This window comes from Manis pentadactyla, chromosome 9 (assembly GCF_030020395.1).
Source record: "Manis pentadactyla isolate mManPen7 chromosome 9, mManPen7.hap1, whole genome shotgun sequence".
NCBI classification, from domain to species: Eukaryota; Metazoa; Chordata; class Mammalia; order Pholidota; family Manidae; genus Manis; species Manis pentadactyla.
The window spans coordinates 92,102,207-92,127,586 of record NC_080027.1 but is presented as its reverse complement, the minus strand read 5'-3'; the positions used below and the strand labels follow the sequence as shown (position 1 = coordinate 92,127,586).

Sequence of the window (25,380 nt, the reverse complement as noted above, 5' to 3'; positions counted from 1 at the left end):
CATATTCTTAAAAATGCCTGTTAAACACACTGCACATTTCTTTTGACACTCACCCTCAATGAGCTCTTCCTTCAGCTTTGTTAATTCTTTCCTCATTTCATCTAAGATGTCCTAAAGAATCAGAAAAAAACATCAATACAGGAAAAAAGGAACTGCTAGAAAATTCCTGCTCATATGAATTTAACAATGCATATAACATATGACATATAGTTTTTGCTTCCAGTGTCAGTTTATGTCTTGAAGCCTTGGCCTTGGCAATTTTGGCTATAATGGTCTTCCCTTCCCAATCTTCCCTTACACTAGCCCAGCAAGATATCAACAGCATGTTTTCTAAAACTAAAATAAGGACTCTTTGATCCAGTGAAAGGTATGATTCAGAAAGATAATAGCTCTCTGCTTTCAACCTGTCTGAGTGGTGAAGCATGAGTAAGCGGCAAGGACTGACAAATAAGCTGGACAATCGGCTCTGGATAAACCTGTCACTCAGCTTGAAGTATGTGGATTCCTTAGGAATCACCACAGCTGCCAAACTATGTTTCAAGGAATTTAGAATTCCCTTGGAGGGCCCCAAGGGGCTGCCCTAACAGGTGGAGAAGAAGGTGGTTGGGAACCTGCTGGCTTGCACTGTCCAATGGCAGCCCCAGCCACAGGTTACTGAGCACTAGGTGTGGCTGGTCTGAAATGAGGTGCATTGTAAATGTAAAACATACACCAGGTTTCAAAGATTTAGTATAAAAAAAAAAAGTACAATAACTTATTATTAATTTAAAAATATTGACTATATGTTGAAACATTATTTTGGTTATATTAGGTTCAATAAAATACATTAAAATGAATTCCATTGATTTCTCTGTCATTTAAATAATGTGGCTACCAGAAAGTGGTGCATATTATATTTCTATTTAATAGTAATATTCTGGATTCTCCAAATACTCTATTTATAAGTTCAGTTTGAAATAATGGACACCCCCAGTTAAGATGATCCAGACCTGTGTAATGGGAAAGACAAAAGGGTGAAGAAGGCAAGGTGATGGAATCTGAGCAGGTGGAAAGGTGACAGCTATCCTTGGGTGGTGAGTTCTGAATTAGCTTTTACTTGTGTATGCCTCAGGGAGAACTAAACTGCTCTGTTTAAGGCTTTTGTTTTTTTTTAAGAACTTTCATATTTAAAACAAGATTGAAAACTATCAATTAATTTAATTCCTCCATTTACCAATGAAGAAAATGAGGCATAGAAGTTATTCTATGGACTCAGAAATATCCTCACTATGTTTAAATCAGTCCTGAAATCAAAACCACCCCTCTCTTCCACTCCATTGCTTCAGACAGTCAAGGACTTCCCATATTTTAAAGTATGTGCAAGTGCTCTATTTTGAAACGTTTTTCAAGAAAAGAAAGCTGGATTTAATACACAGGCAAACAACAGCTTGATTCCCAATGACCACACGCTTCCTTTTCAAATTGCGTAACTCAATTTAACTTTTCAAACAGCTCTGCAGTATAAAATTAGAATTATTTGAAATTGTTAGCATTTCTCTAATCCCTATCTAGTTTTTATTTTAAACTCTTATTACTGCAACATTATTGGTCCTTTCTTCAGGCCCACTCAAACATTTTCTGTCATTTTTGAAAAATAAGTGACACAATGGGGGAAAATGGAATAAAGAAGTGGGTTCTGATCCTGACTCAACTACTTACTGAGCCGTGAGAGTGAGTAAATTTAACTTCTCTGAACCTAGATTTGCAGAATTTGAGTACAAACCACACGATGTGATTGCTGCGAGGGTCAGAAGACAATGTCATGCTAAGAACCTAGCAAGTACCTGGCCACGTAAGCCACCAGACAGGCAGAAAGTGGCTGTTAGAGTGACCAGCATGGTCTTCACTTCTGAGGCTATTATAAAGTGCAGGGCAAGGAAACAAGGGTTGAATTTTTTATTACAGGGCTTAGGTCTGCAAAACTGAGGGGCACTTTACTAAGGTGCACTGCCTTCCATTTCCAATTTTTGAAAATTATTTTACCTCTTCCAGGAATAAAATATTTTAAACTGCATAATCTCATTACCTATTACTCCTTCCCCCTTTTTTTTGAGTATATAAGGTATTAAATATAATGCATATATACTCAAAGTGTTGACAGTATCTTTTCTCTTACAAAGTTGAACTATTTGTACCATTTGGTTACCTGTTTTACCTAACATGGGCAAATGTTCATGATTTTTTGTTAAATAGTCTCAACAAAGACTCCTTAATGGCTGCTGAGCCCTCCCCACCCTGTACAGAGATACGCCTCTTCGATACTTTAATAGCATAAATTCTTGGAAGTAAAATTGCGGGGTTAAAAGGTTAAGATGTTATTTTTAAGGCGTTTGATCTGTTTTCCCAAACTACTTCTTAGAAAGGAGTATAGGGGAGTGCCCATTTCCTCATTCTTGTGCAAACCACACTTGACAGGTCCATTTCTGCCAACAATAAGTGAGAAGTATGAGCCTGTGTCTTTTTACACTTGTCCATCACGCACTCCATGTGAAGTTTATACTACTATCCCATCACACCACTCGCCTTCCCTCCACCTCTGGGGAGACATTGTGCAAACTCACCTAACAACAAAACAAGGATGTGAAAACAAATAAAGTATTGATGCCAGTACTTAATTTGTATAAAAATATCTTAACTCTGTATTCTTTTCACTTCTACTCACGATCTGTTACATGTGTGCATGTGAGATTTTTTTTTAGAAAAGAAACGAGTACAAATAAAGGACAGCAGCCACTGAGGCCTACCTGCTTCAGCCTGTCGTAATCCAGGCCCTCGGTTGGGACTCCATTGGCACTGGGCTGTGATGAGGGTGCAGATTTTGGTCTGTACAAATGAGATTTCCAGGATAGGTAAATAATACTGAGAATATTTAATGGATGCATCATTAATTACAGATTTACAAACCCAACACCAAGATTTAAATACATTTCTTAAAACACACTGTGTTAAAAAGGTAATAGTCAAAGTTGCAGGATTGAGTAGAGCGGAAAATATTTTTCACTTTTCCCAGCATTTTGTAAATAAATCAGAAAATAAGTGATGAGATGATGGACTTCTTCAGCAGAGAGTAGAAGACAGCGTTATCTGGACACGAGGCGGGAACCTGGCAGCGAGGAGTATTGATCAAGACATAGACAAGAGGCGAGCTTCAGCATCCAAGGCCTGTGTAACACAACCCTGTTTTCTTCCTCTGTTTGAAACTGTGCATCATTATCTATTAAGTATCTGGCAAACCAATGGAAGGGAAAATATATACTTGAGTGTTTTACTCTAATATGAGTCAGTTTATAAATTCCATGCCATGGTTTGTGAGGAAAAAAATCTTTGTAAGGATGATTTTTTGAATATTCTATTCCATTTTCAAGAATCAAAGTACGAATATTATATCAAAAAATAAATCTCAGGGATTACATGTATTTTAAGAAAAAAAGTTTCAATGTCAAATAAATCAGCTCATGGCTCCCTCTCCCATTCTGGCAGTGAGAGAATCCTAAGAGGAAAACCTAGCGTTTTAATGGGGCACCCCTCTACCTTCTGGTTCAGTATAGTAAGCCACTCTCTAAGGGTCACAAATCAATGCAAATTAAAGCCACTAGTCAAGTCATAGTCTTTCAATTTTGCAGTTTCAATTCAAATTAAAAATAACTTTTAGTGTTAGAAATCTAATTCTTATAAAGCATATTGTACTTCAAACACTGCTGTGAAGATGAAATACTGAGTTAACTGCTTTAATATCAAACATGACTGTTAAAAGGTTGTCATGAAGCTAATTAATTTTATTAGGTATCTGCCACTGTGCTTATATGAACAAGGAAAAGTGTAACTTTCAGAAAATTTCATCAAATATGCTCTGAGCTAGGCACTATGGATGAGGAAGATTTACCTGATAAAGCTTCTTTTTACTCTGCTGAGGAAACTCCTTAATTCCATGATCACTTACAACACATGAGACCCACTGTGTGCAGGTCCCAGTGCTCAGCATAGTCTGGCCCAGTGCACATTCTTCAAGGCTGACACTGTGCATTTCATTCACTGATGTGATCTGTTCCTGCTCTCCAGAACTAAACTTCTAATCACTCTGCTTTTCTTTCACTTTTCACATTTAAGTGCCACAACTAGCTAATTATTTTCTCCCTAAGTTATATAATGAACACCCCTGAAATTCATGTCAATTAACTACAGTCTATTACTTAGGTGACGGTATGTTATGAATATATTCATATTTACTAAACAATGCAAAAAGATTAATGTTGTTATATAATAAACAACTGTGGAAACATGCAATTTAAAGAAATTTAATTCATGCTGACATGCAATCCACCACCACCACCATAATTAACTAAAGGGGGGAACTTTTCATACTGAAGGAAATAAGTAATCACCACTTTTTAAGAAAAGGTTTACCAACAATATTATCCCAGGGGCACTATGTGTGAAAACAGCAAGATAACCGAGAAGAGTCACAACACACAATCTCACTGTTAAATGCTGTTTTTCTACGTGCCAGCAAATTTTCTAAAGAAGTTTTTGGGTCAGAACAAGTAAACCACTTCAAAAAAAGCAGGAAAAATGATTTCACTATTGTAATATAAACACTTTATACAGACTTCACTGGTTGACAAACTTTTCAAATATTTTTATCATCAGTCCCATAAAAATAATTTCAGCAAGTAACAATTTGGCAAATAAAGTCTGATTACAGACCTCCTTACTGGCTGCCATAGATGACCCACTACTCAATTTAAGTTCCCAGGAAACCTGATGTACATTTAAAAAAAATAGATGCCTACAGTGACATGGGTATTATCTTAGTTATTTCTAACCTATGGCTTTTTTACCATAACTGATAACAAAATATGAGGCTTTCTCAGAGGTTTTTATTCCCTTATAATGAGAGTATTGCCTCTAGACACCTGCCAATAACTATATTTAAATAACTATATTTAAGTCCCTATTCTGCCAAATTAATTCTAAATATAGCTTAAGCAATTTGACATTTTTAACAGTGTTGATTTTTAAATAAGAAACAAATACATGTTTCATATCTTAAGTTTTCTTAGTTTTAAAAAAATGGTATAATAGGAGGACTCATCCTAGAAAATGAATAATCCATTGGATGTTAGATGTTAGGTTGTTAAAGACAATACAAAGTTTTCTAGGAAACAGACTACAGAATCTTCCATCCCATTTTGTAAAAGCCTTGTGTCACACTTATAAGAGAATAGCTTTTAAAAGAAAATGCAAAAGCTGCAACCAGCCAAGATAAAATACGTATGGCCCAAGATTCCTATTCTAGTATTTCTGATGTTTATTTTAGCATTTATAGTTATCCTAACCCAACTATAAAGTGATGGCAGGGAAATGAATACTATTTATTTTTCTAATTAAAATCTAGAATTTTTTAAAAAGTATTGTGAATAAAGCTAAATACACAAGATTCAATCTTTCTATAAGTACCTCCCTTGTGGTGATTACCAATCCATGTAGAAAAAGCTCAGCCCTATCCTGAACATGTTATTTAAGTCTCATATCACAAAGTCACATCAGGATGATACCTGTGTAATGAATCACAGGACCTGTTGTCAAAAACAATCTGATTTTTCCTTGGAGAATCCCGTCTATGAAGGGGAAAAACCATTTAAAGGGGTATACTTTTAATAAATAGAACTTTTAAAAATAATTCTCATTATGTTACTGTTTTATAGGTTTTAGTCATAGCAAACAAAATAAGAACCAGAAGAGTCCATTACCTTTAAGATAATCATTTATAAAAAAAAAGAAGATACTTGGAGACTAAACCTAGTTATGTGAGGATATTCTGCTTGCTTGACCATTACAGAGAACAAAAAAAATCATTATGCAACGGCTACTCTTATAGATTGTAGACACAGTAAAATTTACCTACACAAAGATTCAACAATTTTCAAAAACAAGGACATTTCTATTAGGGTGAACATAAAGCTACAGACTCAAATGAATAGCACAGTAGAGATCACTGAGGCTTGAAGTACACAAAGTTAACTCTTCTCAGGAGCCTCAGGAGGCTTTTTCTCCATCCTGAACACAGATCGTGAGCTCTTAATAAAAACAACAGAAGAATCACAAACTCTCCAATGTTACACTACAGTCACAGTTCAAAGCATTTCTAATGATAACATTCCTGCTTCTTCTTCTCTGATATGTTCACCCACTAAACACAGCGTATGGCAACATCTCATACAGGACAGGGGTCAAATCAGCTGACTACTGACATGCTTTGACAGGGACATCCAGACGAGAAACAGGCACTCTCCCTACCGTGCAAGAATGAGGCACTTAAAAACGGACAATGTGCTTGCTTTCCGAAGGAACATGGGAGATAACTTAAGAGGAAAAGCAGGATAGTTAAGTCTTTTGAAATATTTTTAAAACTTTTTATTGTTTAAAACTGCTTGCAGTGAAACTTTAAGGTAAACATATCACTGGCTGAATCACATCTATCAAAGGGTATCTGAGTGGCCAGGAAATAATTACATGTTTCAGAATTCCTATTTTGGGAAAGGTGAGGAAAACCACCCAAGTCAGGACATGATTAAAATACACTATATGGGTAACAGAACCAATATGCCATCAATCCATATAAAGTATTTTTTAAATGGTGACCTTCAGAACACTCATTGCACTTCCCTTAGAAGTCTGAGAAATCTTTCAGAGAACATTTTTTTCTTTCACTAAATGGACCCAAATATATCAAGGAATACATTCCATTTGGAGAGCTGTACAAGTTCCTTCTAAGATATGCCTTCTGCCATGGGCTCAGGGTTAGCTCTGGGCAAGCTCACTGTGGGATTCCTATCATGAGGAAGGGACTGCGAGTGGCGGCAAAGAGGAGAAAGAATTCTTCACGGCACAATTTACATCCTCAAAGGATGTAGAAGTTCTGTTCTCTGATGTGCACTTGATAAATGAGGCTTCATAATGTGCTACTGAAGAGAATCTGTAACAACTACTAAAGCTGCATTAGTACACGTGAGTTAGGTATGGGAGAAAAGTAATTGTGCAATTTTCCCACTCTTGAAAAACAGGTCCACCAAAAGCAATGCCTACATTTTCTTCTAAAATCAAATACATTCACCTTGTAGTCACTTAGAAACTAGAAGCTTCAGTGGAGCTTCATTGTGTCATCACCAAATCTTTCCTACTAGCAGAAACGACCATACACAAAAAAGCAAATGTAAATTTAGATGAAGCTAACACAGAACAGATTTGTGACAACATAAGGTCTAACCTTGTATTTTTGTCAATTCGGTTTCTATAATTAGAGTCAAGGCAAAAATAAGGCAAATTGCACAGAAAGAAAAGGCAAAAAGTGTCTAGATACATACATTTCTGGGAAAAAACATAAATCCTTTAAATATATAAGTCCTTGTCTAATAAACCAAGAAAAAGTTTCATCTATGTTCAAGACCTGTGATTTAGGTTGGGTATGATAATCCAGTCTGCCTCGCTAAGGAATGCTGACAATGCTTGACTGTGCCCTCACACAGTCACTTGTAGAAACACAGATTAAGTAATCTTGTTTCTGGGCACTATCTTTTCTAATCTGATTATAGTTAGCAATTCCGACTGAGAGAAACAAATCTTTCTAGTTTACAAATTCAACATTTTAGGTTTTATTTTGCTGACTCTCAAACATTGCAGTCCTTTCTCTCCATTGATTTTCAGTGTAAAACATAAAACTTTCTTTCAAAATTTACATTTACAAAATGAAGAACATCACTGGGACTAATGGGGACACATGACCATATTACATAAAATTGTTGTTTAGTCCTCAATTTTTTAAGAGTGACAACGGCATTGGGGCTGCTAGGAGAATGTTCTCTTCTCAGAGAAAACACTTAAGTATTCAGGGTGAAACAGCCAATTTGTAAACTGCTTTCCAACTATCAAGATGGAAAAAAGTGTGGATGTGTAGAAAGAGGCCAAGCAAATGTGGCAAAATTTTAACAACTGCTAAGTATGTACTTACTATTCTTTCAACTCTCCTATAATTTTGAATTTTTCAAAATAAAAAAACTGTGAGGAATAAAACTATCTTAAAATTTCAGACAAACTGGTGCAGAGCAGATTTTAGTCAGTCACTAGTGAAAATATGACATGGCCCAGTGGGTGTCCAACAGGTAGGGGTTATAGGTGTTTCATTTGCTCTGTTGTACAATTTCAAATCTACCATTTGCGTTTTTTTTACAATAAAAATATAGATAGATGCTAACTTCTTTTTAGATATACATACAATATAAAACTTACAAAAAAACCTGATACCTGGAGATAACAGGTGACTTGCAGCCATTCATTGTATTTGTTCTTTCCCAAGGTTTTCTCGTTGGTTCTTTAAAAATAAAGAACATTAAGTTATTAAATATCCAATGTGGTCCCAGAGTTATTGTAAAACAAGTAACAGAATACTGAACACTATTATATGTGTTTATGTAGCAACATAGATAAATAAAAATTTTATTTTCGATTCTGAACTTCAATTAAAATCTGTAAGGATTCTAGTTTTTACAATTTCAGACCTTAAAATGGAAAGAAATTAATAAGCAAGTATGACAAGTTTCCCCAGGAAAACTTATATTACTGAGTCTAAAATACTATAAATTCTATATACTAGATGGTAAGATGTTTCTCTAATAAAGGTAGAATAACAAGAATAAAGGTAAGATAATTAATTTATTAGAATAAACGGTATAAATTAATAAGGATAGTTTAAATTTATTAGAATGGGATAGTATTATAGCTATACTATTTTTAACTATTTTTAGCAGCAATGGTAAAACAAAAAGTAGGAGCTTAAATGTGTTAATTACTTTACTACTTAATCTAAATTCAAATAGTTCTCTTGGGAAAAAATTCAAACTGTAAATAAATTTCAGAATCATGCAGTTCGACTATACTTTCTTGAACCTCAATCAATCAATTCTTGGGACTTAGCAGATAATTCCAGCTAAATATAAGTAAGTTCACTCTAAGCCCTTATTTAAAAAGATAGCCTGGACTGACTCACTGGACAGCAGTCTACTGTGCTTTGGTTTCTAATCAGGGATGACTCACTGGTGCCACTACTAGCGCCTCACTAGATGACTGGGTGGAATCGTGTCCTGTAAGAAAACACCTGGGCCACACGAGAAGAGCATGAATACACAGTCGGGCTCTCACTATAGTTTTAACCAGGAAACTGCTCCGAGTGCCACTGTGGCCCTGAAATCAACGGGTTTCTGCACCTTCTTACTGAGGTAAATTGTCTTCTCTTCGAATGATACATGTGCAAAAACTAAACTTAACCTCTCCCTTGAGACCACTGCTTTTTTCCTGCATTTGTTGCATTCATCCACCTACAGTGAAACCCAAGGTCACCACTCACCTTGTTTACTTCCTGTAAACAATCACCAGTGCCTCCTTTTTTAATTACACTCTGTTATTCCTTCTTTCGTATTCCAGCAGCTAACACATTCTTTCCAACCACCACACGGATGGCCACAGAGCTGGCCAGGGGATACTCAATTATCAGATGAGGTTCGGAGAGACGGAAAAACCCAAGAGACATTTGCGAGAGTAGGCGAACAGAGGGAATTCTGGACCAAATGGAAGGACAACTGATCGGGCAGGGAGATGGTCACCAGGATATTATCAACAAAGAGGCAGGCAGCAGGTGGAGAGGTTGAGGAAACAATGCCACCATGATAAGATGACAGGGCTACTATGTAGCAGCTGGCTGAGGTCCTTTCTCCATCAACCAAACCCGAACTTCCTTTTCATCTTTAAAGAGCTCATCCAGTTTTGAGGAAGAGTGGGTCAGTCTGGCTCTGCAGGTGGTGAGGCTGTCCTCTCTGGGGCCTCCAGGTCCGTTTCAGGAGGCTGGGTCCCCTTAATAGGTCCTGGGAATGCTGGATCTTTACCGGCACTTGTCTCCTATCTCAGTCACTCCCAATTTCTGCCACACTATGACAACTGCCATTTTAATGTCCCTAAAACAGCTTCAGCTGGCTGTCCACTCAACTCTTGTAGGGTTGTCTAAACTCCTGACCTTTTCTTAAAAGGCTTTCTGGTTCTAACTAGCTCTTCCAACCTTTTCCCCCAATACTCCACAGAAAGAATTCTCCATTCTGATTAGGCCAGTCCACTTCATATTTCCTGTCTCTTCCTACTTATCGCCCACTCTCCAGATTTGTTCATGCTACGCCAACTCCTGAATACCACCCCTTACCCTACTGTCAGCCAAACTCAGTGTCCTTCAAGGTACAGTAAAATGTCATTATTCTCTACAAAGATGACCCAGGTGACTCCAAATTATACAATCTCCACCTGTTGACATATTATTTAACAGTCAGCATGTGGATGTTAAACATTTAACTTTTCGCTGTGTGTATCTCATCTTCTCAGCTGGCCCATGAGTTTCATGTGCTGAGGGCACCTTTATCTTTCACTTTCTTTTGGCCTGTCAAGTGTCTGACACATGCCAATTTAGAAAAAGAACAAACCTGAGTGAAACAAGTGAAAAGGGAAGCCACCAGTCCTTCTGGACGAATCCTTTACATATATGAATGCAAACACACACACACACACACCACCACATGCAAGATGCATGCTTTAGTTTCCTGTATTTTAAACAAGGACCTATATATTAGAGAAGGCATTCTTAACTTGAGGTACATGGAAAACCTTCAGGGAATTCATAAATATTTTATAATTATAAGCAAACTTATATAAAACATGGTATTTCCCTCCCTGGGTTCATAGCCCTTTACAAATTCTAAAAGGTTCTGTGACCCTGAATTATAAAATACCTACAGTCTTCTAAACAGCATATATATTAATTTTGGCTTTATGGAAAATAAAGCTATACAGTAAAAGACAAAGGTATTATAGCCAAAGATTTTTAATAAAGGTAATAAACTGATTTGAGTCCTAACAGAGGAAAAACAATATACAATGTCCCAATATTTATTGTAGAGAGCCATCAGACTTGACCAGCCACTATTCAGTAAGAATGAGATTTTTTTTCCACAAATGGATTATAATCACAAAAACAAAAACTTTTTAGGATTTCTAGTGAGTGGAATTCTAGAGGCAGCTGGTAATCTCCCAATCAAAATATGTAGGAATTAATGCAGAAGTTTCTCTATAATGGTGTCCTATAGATCACTTAGATCTTAATTCATCAAAATCATCAAATTTATTTATGTTACTTTATTCCAAATTAGATAAAGTGTTCGGATAGTCTAACTCTAAGTCTTTTAGTCAAATATGAAGACACATGTAAAATGTAACACTGTCATATTCTAATCATGGATATTATACTAAGTACCTCCAGTGAAGTATATTTTGTTAACATTCTAAGTAATAATTCTATGCCCAAGACTTTTCAACGTCAAAAATTTCACTGAATTCAGTAACATTTCACAAAAGCATTACGGAGATTTTCTTTTTAACCTTAGAAACTAGAAGCTTTTTTCCTTATGAATGGTTAAAATGACAACTTTCTCCATTTGAGAATGTTTTGAAATAGACTTCAATACTAGCTACATGCTTACTTAATCTTTACCTTTAAGAATCAATTTAAAATGTTCCCCTACCATCTGATAATGTACTTTCCCCTTATTTTACTGAATAACCTCATATCAATAGCAATATACATAGAATCTGTGAAAATTACGATTTTCAAAGAAAATATCGTCAGAAAAAAACTTTGAGTTTTAATGGATCCCCCAATATCAGAAAGAAATTAACAGCTGCTTCTGGGATCACAAAAGGCAGAGGAAAAAAGTCAGTGCTTTTGATATAAACAAGGAATTTGAACATTTCAGTGAGGAGGCAGTCACTTGGCCAAACCATGGGAAAATGGGGAATTATTAACTGAGGGGTATTAATACTTAGAGAAAGTTCATAAAGGTTAAAATATATCTCTTGAACTTACCAGGTGTACTTGCTGAAGAGGCCTTAGAAGTTACAGGCTCTGAATCTTCCTGAACATACAGAAATACATATTAATGATTACCACACCTACTAGAAACCCGTTATATGGAGTTGGCATCTACTTCCATTTCTAATATTCTCTCATCCATTCCCCACCTCCCTTCACCAATCCTTCCTCCCTTCCAGGCTAGCTCACACATTCTCAGCCTCCTAGCCATCCCCTCCTCTGTTTCCCATGGATCCTTTCCCTCATGTTCTCCCTAAGCATGGCACTAGCTGATGTTACTAAGCCAGATATGAGATGGGGACTTGAGGGATGGCATCAAAGAAGGCCAGATAACAGAGAGAACAATTATACTGTTCATTAAACACTAATAGATAGAACAGATAAAGTTGAGTTTGGGCAAATGAATTGGGGAGAAAGACATAAAGGTCACACTCTTAAGAGGCACTGCTAATAATCACAGCTCCTAAGGGAAACATCTAAACATCACTGATTTAGTCTAATTCCTTCATTTTAAATGCAAGGAAACTGAGACCCTAAGAGATTTTTTAAAACCTAGTAAAGGTCATTCCCTCATTTAATGGTAGGTTTGGTACATAATCAAACTCAACAGGTTTAGGTACATAATCAAACTCTACAGGTTTAAATTTCAGAGCTTTCCCCACAGCTCTACACATTCAACCCATCTTAACTAAAAAAGCCATTAAAGGTTTCTATAAAATGCTCAAAACAAGTCATTTAAAATATCTGAAGAATTAAAAATAAGCAAGTGTAGTTCAAATCAATCTTTGACACAATTACTGAATGAGTTGAGCTTGAACCTTACCCTCACATTTTCAGGGCAGCAGACCATCTTAAGTAACTTACGTTTTTGTCCTCTTTTTGTTCTGTCTCTACTGTTGATCCCTTTTCAGCAATTCTTCTCCTAGAAAGAAGGATAATCTGATTTTTTAAAAAATCTCTTAGTATAAAGACTACTCCCAAAGGGAAGAACTGCATCTAGTCAAATTATCTGCAAAAAAAAAAAAAAAAAAAAAAAATCAACAAAATCCTCTAAATTCTGGGTATGACCACATAATTGTCACTTACCTCCTGGCCAGGAGGGCACTCATTTCTTCCATTAAACCACCACCCCCTAAGGGAAGGGGTCCATTCCCACGACCAGTGTCTGTTTTCAGTGAGGCTGAATTCACACCGACATTCCCCCCGCTTGGGAAAGAGGCATCCTCCATCTAATGAGAATGTACACAGTCAACTCCTCGGTTAAGCACTCCTACATTTATTAGTATACAATACTCAAAACAGAAGGATGCATCTGCGTTAATTTCAATAAAAATACGTAAGTATTATTTTTTAAATCTTAAGAACCATTTAAGTGAATAACTATCAGTGAATGTTTTATCAAAATTAATGGCCAATAATGGGATAAAACAGTATCACACATGTGTCCTTTTGTGATATACTGAGAGGGATATATTACTTTCGTGTTAAAAAATGCATAACCCATATGTAATCTTAAGGGAACATCAGATATATCAAACTGCAGGATGATCACAAAATAATTGTTCGGTAGCCTTCAAAAACATCAGTGTCATGAAAAAAAGATGAAGGAATTGTTATAGATTAAAGTAAATTAGAGACATAACAACTAAATGTAACAGGTGATCGTGGACTATAAAAAAACTGCCATAAAAGACAATACTGCACAATAGATGAAATCTGAGTAAGTATTCCATCAAATAAATTTCCTGACTTTGATAGTTCTCTCAATTCAGACCAAAAAAAAGAGTGTGAATGTGTGTATGTAGATGGAAAAACACAGAGAAGGAATGAAGCAAATACGATAAAAGTTAGTAAGTGCTGAATCTGGGTGATGGGCTTACAGAAACTCCTTATATTATTTGAAGTTTTTAATCAATGAAGTTAGTAACGTAAGGTTTGTAAAATTAGAATACAGTAAATACAGTATTTTAGATATTGAGAAAGCCTAAGACATATGTAAAAAATACAGTAACTTGGAAATGCATTTACCCGTGACACCTTCCTAAGTTTCGCTCCAGCAATTGCGGCTGCAAGTCCAGTTAAAGGGCGATTGTCTTCAGACACTGATCCCGCAAACAATCCAGACGCCGGGAGGGGAGGGGCGGGAGGCGGAGGCGGAGGCGGAGGCGGAGGCGGAGGAGGGGGCACCTGATTAGGAAGAGGGGGCGGTGGCGGGGGAGGCGGGGGCCCTGAGGCCGGCAGGGGTGGGGGCGGGGGTGGGGCCGGGAGAGGCGGGAGTGTGGAGGGTGCCTGGGCGGGGCCTGGGGGGAGCGGGGGAGGCGGGGGAGGTGCAGGGGGTCCCGAGGCAATGCCTGAAAGAAAGAAACGTCAAATAAGGCCATCAACAAACGGCACCGCCCAGTGCCACTGCCTCCTGTGGAAAGGTATGGTGGAGTGCCCTGCTAAATTAAACTGACCCAAACATTTACTACGTATTAATGAGTTCGATTTGTTGCAGTGTTTATAGAGTCCAGATCAGTACTAAAAAGCTAAAACGTGTAACTGCTCAGTGTTAGAGCTTTATTAACTGATCAGATGTTAGGGCTTTTTGTTCATGGGGATGTGGTAAATAAATGCTTACAAAATTTGGGATGGGGTAGTGTCCTTGAGAGAACAAACTAGTGTATACAGTGGCAGTACTATATGAATCAACAGACCCAAAATAACATGTGTAAACCCTGAGTGTTGAGACAATAAATTCACAATAATGAAGACATATATTTACTTGTTTATCGAAAGCCAAACTGGCTGGACTAAGGACATGAAAGACAGGGTGGATCCCAGGCTTCAGTATCTCAAAAACATTCCACACTTAAATCCAATTACAGAGTTGAGATCAGGGAGATAAAGGAATCTTCTAGAAAAAAGTGAAGCTGCAAAATAACTATCAGAAATAATTAGATGGTATAGAATTTGAAGATTTTTTTTTTAAAGCTTGTAAGTCAGGGGGTAAGAGAGAAATGTCCCAATCTTAAAAAATCATAAAGGGTGTGAACAAGAGCTTATTTCATATCAGAAAAACGAACTAGCAGGACCTCCCTTAAGGCTGAAAGGGGTGTTGTAGGTCAAGTAAGATGCAATTTGCACACTGGATGGTAAGTTTTTTGACAGTGCCGTCTTTGAGTAGTTAAACAGCTGAAAACGTAAACTGCTCAAAGAAGCCTTCAGAGTCCCGGGCTGCCTGTCTCTGCCTCTAGTCCAGCATCACTGTCACAGGGACACTACAGTGCAAATACTAGAATCCTGGCTCAATGTTGAAGTAAATCTGGTAAACCAACAGGAAAAATATACACACAGCGATAAAAGTATTACTTATCTTAAAAACTAAGATTTTTAAAAAGTGGTGTGTTTAAATCCAGGGTATAAAACTGTTTCCTCTTAAGTACAAATATGCTGTCATATTCCTTCCTGTATTCTCACTGAGCCTTTCTTTTGTTTAAAAAAGGTTGCTAAGCATCTTATTTGCTTACAGAACGAGGTCTTTCTCTACTTACAAATAACCCACATTTAGAACTTATGCCCTCTCCCCAGTTACCAGGATAGCAAGGTTTGGGGATCGGGGGTAGGCGACAATAATTGGAGAGGATTCTCTTCTCTCTACCCCTTCAGCTCCTTATTTCATCTAATTTTGGACCACAGAACCCTTTGGAGCATTTATCAAGCCTGCCATCAGCTCCACCCCTTGTACAAAATGAGGCTGCTCTGTAGGGTTTGGGTGGCACCATTTCTGTCAGTCTAATATGGAAGGCCTAATACAGGAGAGGCCAAACAAAACAGGGTACAGATCAGAACTGTCCCATGAGACTCTCGGATGATCTATTTAATGATTATAGTTGGGCACTAAATATAATCTCTAAGTTTCCCAGAAGTTAAAGGAAAACAAGATAGATCATATATTTATTGTGTAGACAAATGTGTCAAGTAATGTTTCCCTAGCAAAATTTCAAAGAAATGCATCATGGAGGCCCTTAAGTACTGGGAAACATAGTTGGAGAATTATGATACTGCAGAAGATACCAAAATCTAATTCAACATGGAAATTCCTCATATTGATCTGCTAAATGCAATTAACCCAACAGAAAAACCCCACTTATTTTCTACTTCAATGATTTAAAGTACGGAACTATGGCACTGTGGCATAAAACTGTCCGTTCACCCACCCTCCTAGACACCTAAAGTTGCTGACATACACTATTTTCAAGTGATGAGTCATTAGATGTAACGATGGGAGCCTTACCCTGTTGGGCTGGAGTCTCGGCCGGCTGAGAGGCTGCCTGCAAGCCTGGCTCAGAAGCAGAGGAGTCTCCCAGCACAGAGTTTAGAGGAGTCTCCACAGAGGCAGGGGCAGCTGCAGAGGGAGAAGGGAGAACACTAGGCTTGGATGAGGGAGTTGAGGCATTAGGGGTACTTGGAGGAGAGGCCTGAAGTCCACAGTGTGACAGTGGTGTGAGGAAAGGCTGTGGAGGCGGTGGCGGAGACACTGGGTATGCCACGGAGTCAGGCAGCCCGCTGGGGGCCGTTGGTGGTGCAGGCACTGGGGGCGCAGGAGAAGAAACACTATCGAGGAGGACAGGCCTTGGGCCAGCAGCTCTGCCTGGGGGGCTGCTAATCATTACTGGAGGAGATGGAGGGAGGGGGGAGAAATTGGAAGTAGACCAGGCACAGGGCTTCGTAGCTGGAGGCTGAGCAGAGGGTGTGTTCACAGGAGAAGAAGGTCGAGAGCTTTTGTTCAGAGGACGAGGAGCTGTAGCATAATGGGGAAGAACGGGGTGGAAGGCTGAACCTATAGATGTCGCAAAACGTGTCGCTGAGTGTCGAAGTGGTGGTGTAGGGGGTGTGGAAGTAGCTGGCAAAGCGGTCACTACAGCATAATCAGGAGTGGCAGCGCACACTGGAGCGGAGATGACTCCAGCATAGGGCACAGTAGGTGCTGGAGGAGGTTGGCAACTGGCCTGCTCAGGAAGTGGCACGCTATACAGGGAGCTGTCGGAGGATGAAGCTGGACAGAGGTGGGAAGCGGCAGCAAAGACAGGATAAAAAAGGAGAGAGAAAAAGGGAGCTAGTAAAGCCACAAAACCAGCATTCAGACAAATGTACAAATGCAGACTACAGTTAGTACTAGAGAAGTAAGCACATGTGCAAACAGCTGAGTTCACCCGAGAGTGTTTTAACTATAAACACATTCTGAAATTCAGAAGAGGACGAAATAAATTTTCTTTTAGTCTCCTAAGTATATTGATAAATTAAATTGATTAGCTTATCCTTTACAAGAAAATTGTAGTATCTTGATTTTCATTACTTAGTCCATTTAATTACATGAATAGGACCACAAATGGAAGAGTAAGTTTAGCTGCTTTCTTAAAACAAAGAGTGAAAGTGGCAAAAAGTTTATTATAAAGGGCTAGGAATTCCCTAGTCAAAGTTTATTCATGGAAAAGTTTTGCTTTGTTGATGACAATCCCAGGAAATAATTAGGCAGTTAAAACAAATGAACTAACTCAAACAACAAACCAATTAACTAGTATCTAATCAACCTACATTGAAACTTTGATACAGGCCATATGGAACAAAAAATTAATTCCACTATAATGTTAATACATGTCTCACACTTGCAGTCACAGCTTATCCCTTAATATACTTCTATAATACCAAGCAGAGTATGTGTGCATACATCCTTACTACTCTTTTCTTTTTTCTTTTTTTCTAGATGATTCTCAGACATTTAGCTCCTGCTAGGTAAAGCTTCCCAAGCATCTCAAACAGGCCTTCTGTCTTTCAATAAGTTCCATCAGATTTAGTAATGGTCACTAATTTTTTCACAAAACTATAATGTATTTAAATTAATAGTTTTAGAGAGCATATTTTTCACCTATTGTTTTTAATTCCTCTTTCAGAAACTTATGAACAAAATCAGGCAAATTTCTTGAACACTAAAGTACTCAGGACAATTCAGGCAATCTCAAAAGAGAAATCTATTCCAAGTTCCAATATAAAAAATTTCCCATGGAAACACACTTATGCTTTCTAGTCAATTTACAGGGAGCTCTAAGAATTAGAATGCCAGAATAAAAATTTCCAAGAGCTTTCTGTAAGTCTCCAAGCAATAGAAGCAATACAGAGAGAAAAAGGAAATGTTGAAGTAGCAATTGCTGTGCATTTCCCACAATTTCCAATCCTATGGCTTCCCAAGCATCTCAAACAGGCCTGCAAGGGGTCACCCATCATCTCCGACAGTGCAGGGCCGGGCTGCTTACCGGCGCTGGGGATCCTGCGCTCCCGCTCCAGCTGCTCCCGCTCCAGCTGCTCCTGCCGCTCGCGGTCCAGCCGCTCCAGCCACTCACGGTCCCTGTCCAGCCGCTCTTGCCGCTCCCTTTCCTGTCTCTCCCTCTCCAGTTGCTCCTGCTCCAGGCGCTCCCTCTCCAGCCGCTCGCGTTCCCTCTCCATTCTTTCCCTCTCCAGCCGCTCCCTCTCCAGCTCCTTTTGCCGTTGCTGTTCTTGTAGTTGCCTGAAATTTTTATAAAAAATTTTATATGCAGCTGTGGCTACTCATCATTAAAAACCTGTTCCTGAATGTAAACTAGTTCAATCATTGTGCAAAGCAGTACGGAGGTTCCTCAAAAAGCTCAAAATAGAAATACCATTTGACCCAGGAATTCCACTTCTAGGAATTTACCCTAAGAATGCAGGAGCCCAGTTTCAAAAAGACATCTGCACCCCTATGTTTATCGCAGCACTATTTACAATAGCCAAGAAATGGAAGCAACCGAAGTGTCCATCGGTAGATGAATGGATAAAGAAGATGTGGTACATATACACAATGGAATATTAGTCAGCCATAAGAGGAAAAGAAATCCTACCATTTGCAACAACATGGATGGAACTAGAGGGTATTATGCTCAGTGAAATAAGCCAGGCAGAGAAAGGTAAGTACCAAATGATTTCACTCATCTGTGGAGCATAAGAACTAAGCAAAGACTGAAGGAACAAAACAGCAGCAGAATCACAGAACCCAAGAATGGACTAACAGTTGCCAAAGGGAAAGGTACTGGAGGGGGAGAGGGAAAGGGAGGAGAAGGGGAATAAGGGGCATTACGATTAGGGGGAAGGCAGTATAGCATAGAGAAGACAAGTAGTGACTCTATAGCATCTTACTACACTGATGAACAGTGACTGTAATGGGGTATGTGCTGGGGACTTGATAATAGGGGGAATCTAGTAACCACAATGCTGCTCATGTGATTGTATATTAATGATACCAAAATTAAACAAACAAACAAACAAAAACCCTGTTTCTTTTACAGGGAACCCACAGAACCATATTTCTGATTCAAACACAAAGCAACATAGAACATATAAGCAACATCTCTCCCACCACGTGAGCAAAGGCTACTTCAGACAGAGACCTACAGTTTCTCAGAGATGAAAGTAAGTTCTTACTGGGATCATTTTTGGCTGACTGCATCAGCATATTACACTAGTGTCCCATTTCACAATGTACTGTGCATGAATAAAGTGCTGCAAATGAATGAATGTTCCAAATAACTGAGAATATACAACTTTAAAGACAAAGTCTTTTTTAAATCTCTTAATGAAAAAATTCCTATATAGAAATTCCTTCCTAAAAAAATTAACTTCAAATTTTCATTGTACAAGTAACACATGGCACCAGTGTCTTGGCACTTTCCTATCTGAAATATACTTTAATACTGAGCAGGGTGCATGTGCATCCATCCTTACTACTTTTCTTTTTTATTCTTTTTCTAGATGATTCTCAGACATTTAGCCTCTGATAGGTAAATTTTAAAATCAGTTTGTCAAATTTACCCCTTATGCTAAGATCTAGCCTCTCAATATTATTGTTTTATTAAACTTAAAAGATCAACCACACAGGAGATTCTCATCATTAAAAACCTGTTCCTGAATGTAACCTAGTTCAATCATTGTGCAAAGCAGTATGGAGGTTCCTCAAAAAGATGGCGGAGTGAGTAGGGTGGTGGAAATCTCCTCCCAAAACCATATATACTTTGAAAATACAGCAAATACAACTATTCCTAAAAGAATGACCAGAAGATATAGTACACCAGCCAGGCTACATTTACATCTTCGAGAACTCACCATCTCACGAAAAGGGTAAGATACAAAGCTGTGACCCGGCAGGACCTGAACACTTCCCTCACCCCAGCTCACCAGCAGAAGGAAAAGAATCAGAGTGGGGAGGGAGTGGAAGCACAGGACTGCTAAATAACCATAACTTCAGGCGCCCTAACCCCCTGGCTGGCAACACAGCACTGAAGCCCCTCACAGCAATAAACGGTCTGCCATTCATTCCCCCCTGACTGTACTGCAAGCGAACGAGCTGATCAGCCATTGTTGCAGAGCAACCGGGGAGCAGCCCCACCCACAGCAACTACACAGACGCTCCTCCCAGTGTGTGGCTAACCAGCCCAGACCCAGAGGATGCCCCCTGCCGCCAGTCAACCAACACAGACAGTGGAGACCAGTGCAGAGTCCGGAAGGCACAAAAGGGCTTTATTCGAGCTGTGAACACGTGGCTTGCCTGCGATCCCCACCAGTGCCCTAGGCGATCCCAAGGGCCGGCCCACCCACAGCAGCTCAGGGGATCAACCCAAAGGCTGCCCCCTGCGTGCAGCCGACCAGCACAGGCAGAGGAAGCCGACGCAGACTCTGGAAAGCACGTAGGAGCTCTGTTCTCACAGCAAATACCTGCTGATCGCCTGTAACCACCGCAACTGCCCTAGGCCATCCCGAGGGCCGCCTCAAGCACAGCAGCTCAGGGGATGAACCCAGAGGCTGCCCCATGCGCACGGTTGACCAGAATAGGCAGAGGAAACTGGTGCTGGGACTGAGAAGCATGTAGGGGCTCTGTTCTGGTGGCAAACACGTGCTGAACGCCTGCAACTACTGCCAGTGCCCTAGGGCATCCCGAGGGCTGCCCCATCCACGGCAGCTCAGGGGATCAACCCAGAGGCTGTTTCCTGTGTATGGCTGCCCGAGACAGGCAGCACAGACTGGCACAGAGTCCAGAAACCACAAAGGGGTGGTGCTCTGACAGGAGAACACATGCCAATTGCCTGTGACCCCTGCCAAGTGCCCGAGGTAGTCCCAAGGGCCGCCCTGTCCAAGCAGCTCAGGGGATCAACCCAGAGGCTGCTCCCTGTGTGCAGCTGACCAGCACAGACAGCAGAGATGGGCAAGGTGACCAGCAAGCAGGAAGGGACTTTGTTCTCCCAGCTGACACACACGCCACTTGCCGGCAGTCACCTCCATTGCCATGAAATGGCAGAAGAACCTTGTTCAGTCCAAAATCCCTCAAACCCAAGAGAGAGGGCCTGGTAGGACAGAAGTCACCAATCTTCCTGAAAAAGAACTCAAAATAAAAGTCATAAGCATGCTGATGGAGCTAGAGAAAATTCGCAAGACTTAAGGGATGAAATCCAGATGGAGATAACAGAAATGAAACAATCAATGGAAGGAGTTAAGAGCAGACTGGATGAGGTGTAAGAGACTGATAACGGAATAGAAATCAGAGAACAGGAATACAGAGAAGCTGAGGCACAGAGAGATAAAAGGATCTCTAGGAATGAAAGAATATTAAGAGAACTGTGTGACCAATCCAAATGGAACAATATTCACATTATGGGGGTACCAGAAGAAGAGAGAAAAAGGGTTGGAAAGTGTATTTGAAGAAATAATTCTTGAAAACGTCCCCTAGCTGTGGAAGGAAATAGTCTCTCAGACCATGGAAGCCAAAAGATCTCCCAAAACAAGGAACCCAAGGAGGAGAACACCGAGACATGTAATAATTAAAATGACAAAGATCAAAGACAAGGACAGAATAATAAAAGCAGCCAGAGAGAGAAAAAAGATCACCTACAAAGGAAAACCCATTAGGCTATCATCAGACTTCTCAGCAGAAACCTTAGAGGCCAGAAGAAAATGGCATGACACATTCAATGCAATGAAACAGAAAGGCCTTGAATCAAGAATACAGTACTCAGCAAGATTATCATTTAAATTTGAAGGAGAGATTAAACAACTCACAGATAAGGAAAAGTTGAGGGAATTTACCTCCCACAAACCATCTCTACAGTGTATTTTAAAAGGACTTCACTAGATGGAAGTTCTCCTAAGGCTAAACAGATGGCACCAGAGAAAATAAAACCACGGTAAAGAAAGTAAAACAACCAAATACCAACTTAAATGCAAAATAAAGTCAGCTACCCACAAAATCAGTCAAGGGAAAGACAAAAGAGTACAGAATAAAAGACCTACAATATAAAGAGTAGAGGAGGAAGAAAAAGAAGGGAGAGAAATAAAGAATCATCAGACTGTGTTTATAATAGCATAATAAGTGAGTTAAGGTAGACGGTTAGATAGTGAAGAAGCTACTCTTGAACCTTTGGTAACCACGAATCCAAAGCCTGCAATGGCAAGAAGTACATATCGATCGATAATCACCCTAAATGTAAATGGACTGAATGCACCAATCAAAAGAAAAAGAGTAATAGAATGGATAAAAAAGCAAGACCCATCTATATGCTGCTAACAAGAGACACACCTCAAACCCAAAGACATGCACAGACTAAAAATGAAGGAATGGAAAAAGGTATTTCATGCATACAATAGGGAGAAAAAAGCAGGTCTTACAGTACTTGTATCAGACAAAATAGACTTCAAAACAGAAAGTCACAAGAGACAAAGAAGGACATTACATAAAGATAAAGGGGTCAGTCCAACAAGAGGATATAACCACTACAAATATCAATGCACCCAACACAGGAGCACTGACATATGTGAAAAAAATACTAACAGAATTAAAGGAGGAAATAGAATGCAGTGCATTCATTTTAGGAGACTTCAACACAAAAATCACTCCAAAAGACAGATCAACCAGACAGAAAATAAGTAAGGACACAAAGGCACTGAACAACACACTAGAACAGATGGACCTAATAGACATCTACAGAACCCTACACCCAAAAGCAGCAGGATGCACATTCTTCTCAAGTGCACATGGAACATTTTCCAGAATAGACCACATACTAGGCCACAAAAAGAGCCTCAGTATATTCAAAAAGATGGAAATTCTACCAACCAACCTCTCAGATCACAAAGGTATAAAAATAGAAATAAATTGTACAATGAAAACAAAAAGGATCACAAACACATGGAGGCTTAACAACATGCTCTTAAATAATCATCTCCATAGACGATGAAAAAGCATTCGACAAAATTGAACATCCATTCATGATAAAAACTCTCAACAAAATGGGTATAGAGGGCAAGTACCTCAACGTAATAAAGGCCATATATGACAAACCCACAGCCAACACTATACTTAACAGCAAGAAGCTGAAAGCTTTTCCTCTAAGACCGCGAACAAGACAGGGATGCCCACTCTCTCCACTGTTATTCAACATAGTACTGGAGATCCTAGCCAAGGCAATCAGACAAAACAAAGAAACAGAAGGCATCCAGATTGGTAAGGAAGAAGCCAAACTGTCACTGTTTGCAGATGACATGATACTGTACATAAGAATCCACTCCAAAATTACTAGATCTAATATCTGAATTCAGCAAATTTGCAGGATACAAAATTAATACACAGAAATCTGTTGCATTCCTATACACTAACAATGAACTAGCAGAAAGAGAAATCCGGAAAACAATTCCATTCACAATTGCATCAAAAAGAATAAAATACCTAGGAATAAACCTAACCAAGGAAGTGAAAGACCTATACCCTGAAAACTACAAGACACTCTTAAGAGAGCTTAAAGAGGACACTAACAAATGGAAACTCATCCCATGCTCTTGGATAGGAAGAATTAATATTCTCAAAATGGCCATCCTGCCTAAAGCAATCTAAAAATTCAATGCAATCCCTATCAAAATACGAACAGCATTCCTCAATGAACTGGAACAAATAGTTTTAAAATTCATATGGAACCACCAAAGACCCCGAATAGCCAAAGCAATCCTGGGAAAGAAGAATAAAGGGGTGGGGTGGGGGGGAGTTCTCACTTCCCAACTGCAAGTTCTACTACAAAGCCACACTAATCAAGACAATTTGGTACCGGCACAAGAACAGACCCACAGACCAGTGGAACAGGATAGAGAGTCCAGATTTAACCCAAACATATATGGTCAATTAATATACGATAAAGGAGCCATGGACATACAATGGGGAAATGACAGCCTCTTCAACAGCTGGTGTTGGCAAAACTGTATAGCTACATATAAGAGAATGAAACTGGATCACTGTCTAACACCATACACAAAAGTAAATTAGAAATGGATCAAAGACCTGAATGCAAGTCATGAAACCATAAAATTCTTAATAGAACAAAAAGACATCCTACAGTATGGGAGAATATATTCATAAATGACAGATCCAATAAAGGATTGACATCCAAAATGTATAAAGAGCTCACACACCTCAACAAACAAAAAGCAAATAATCCAATTAAAAAATGGGATGAGGAGCTGAACAGACAGTTCTCCAAAGAAGAAATTCAGATGACCAACAGGCACATGAAAAGATGCTCCACATTGCTACTCATCGGAGAAATGCAAATTAAAACCACAATGAGACATTGCCTTACACCAGTAATGATCGCCATGATCCAAAAGACAAACAACAACAAATGTTGGCAAGGTTGTGGAGAAAGGGGAACCCTCCTACACTGCTGGTGGGAATGTAAACTAGTTCAACCATTGTGGAAAGCAGTATGGAGGTTCCTCAAAAAACTAAAAATAAAAATACCATTTGAGCCAGGAATTCCACTCCTAGGAATTTACCCTAAGAATACAGCAGCCCAGTTTGAAAAAGACAGATGCACCCCTATGTTTATCGCAGCACTGTTTACAATAGCCAAGAAATGGAAGCAACCTAAGCATCCATCAGTAGATGAATGGATAAAGAAGAGGTGGTACCTATACACAATGGAGTATTATTCAGCCATAAGAAGAAAACAAATCCTACCATTTGCAACAACATGGATGGAGCTAGAAGGTATTATGCTCAGTGAAATAAGCCAGGTGGAGAAAGACAAATATCAAATTATTTCACTCATATGTGGAGTATAAGAACAAAGGAAAAACTGAAGGAACAAAACAGCAGCAGACTCACAGAACCCAAGAATGGACTAACAGTTACCAAAGGGAAAGGGACTGGGGAGGATGGGTGGGAAGGGAAGGATAAGGGGGGTGGGAAAGAAAGGGGGCATTATGATTAGCATGTATAATGTGGGAGGGGGCACAGGGAGGGCTGTGCAACACAGAGAAGACAAGTAGTGATTTAACAGCATCTTACTACGCTG

The 25,380-nt window shown here is 39.2% G+C and overlaps 1 protein-coding gene across 8 annotated transcripts in view; it reads right to left on the bottom strand.

Annotated features, from left to right (window-relative positions):
- ENAH (ENAH actin regulator) overlaps nt 1-25,380 on the bottom strand; it is a 195,388-nt gene that overhangs the window by 3,826 nt on the left and 166,182 nt on the right. For 3 of the 8 annotated variants that reach the window (XM_036900853.2, XM_036900927.2, XM_057507813.1), the window contains 10 exons: nt 18,292-18,542; nt 16,275-16,385; nt 14,027-14,349; nt 13,085-13,227; nt 12,863-12,920; nt 11,993-12,041; nt 8,341-8,407; nt 5,595-5,657; nt 2,784-2,862; nt 54-111 (listed from right to left, as the gene is read on the bottom strand). In XM_036900853.2, the coding sequence (XP_036756748.2) occupies nt 54-111; nt 2,784-2,862; nt 5,595-5,657; nt 8,341-8,407; nt 11,993-12,041; nt 12,863-12,920; nt 13,085-13,227; nt 14,027-14,349; nt 16,275-16,385; nt 18,292-18,542 (1,202 nt within the window). The remainder of the gene's footprint in view (nt 1-53; nt 112-2,783; nt 2,863-5,594; nt 5,658-8,340; nt 8,408-11,992; nt 12,042-12,862; nt 12,921-13,084; nt 13,228-14,026; nt 14,350-16,274; nt 16,386-18,291; nt 18,543-25,380) is intronic. The other 5 variants (XM_036901054.2, XM_036901151.2, XM_057507810.1 and 2 more) reach the window with 3 other exon arrangements.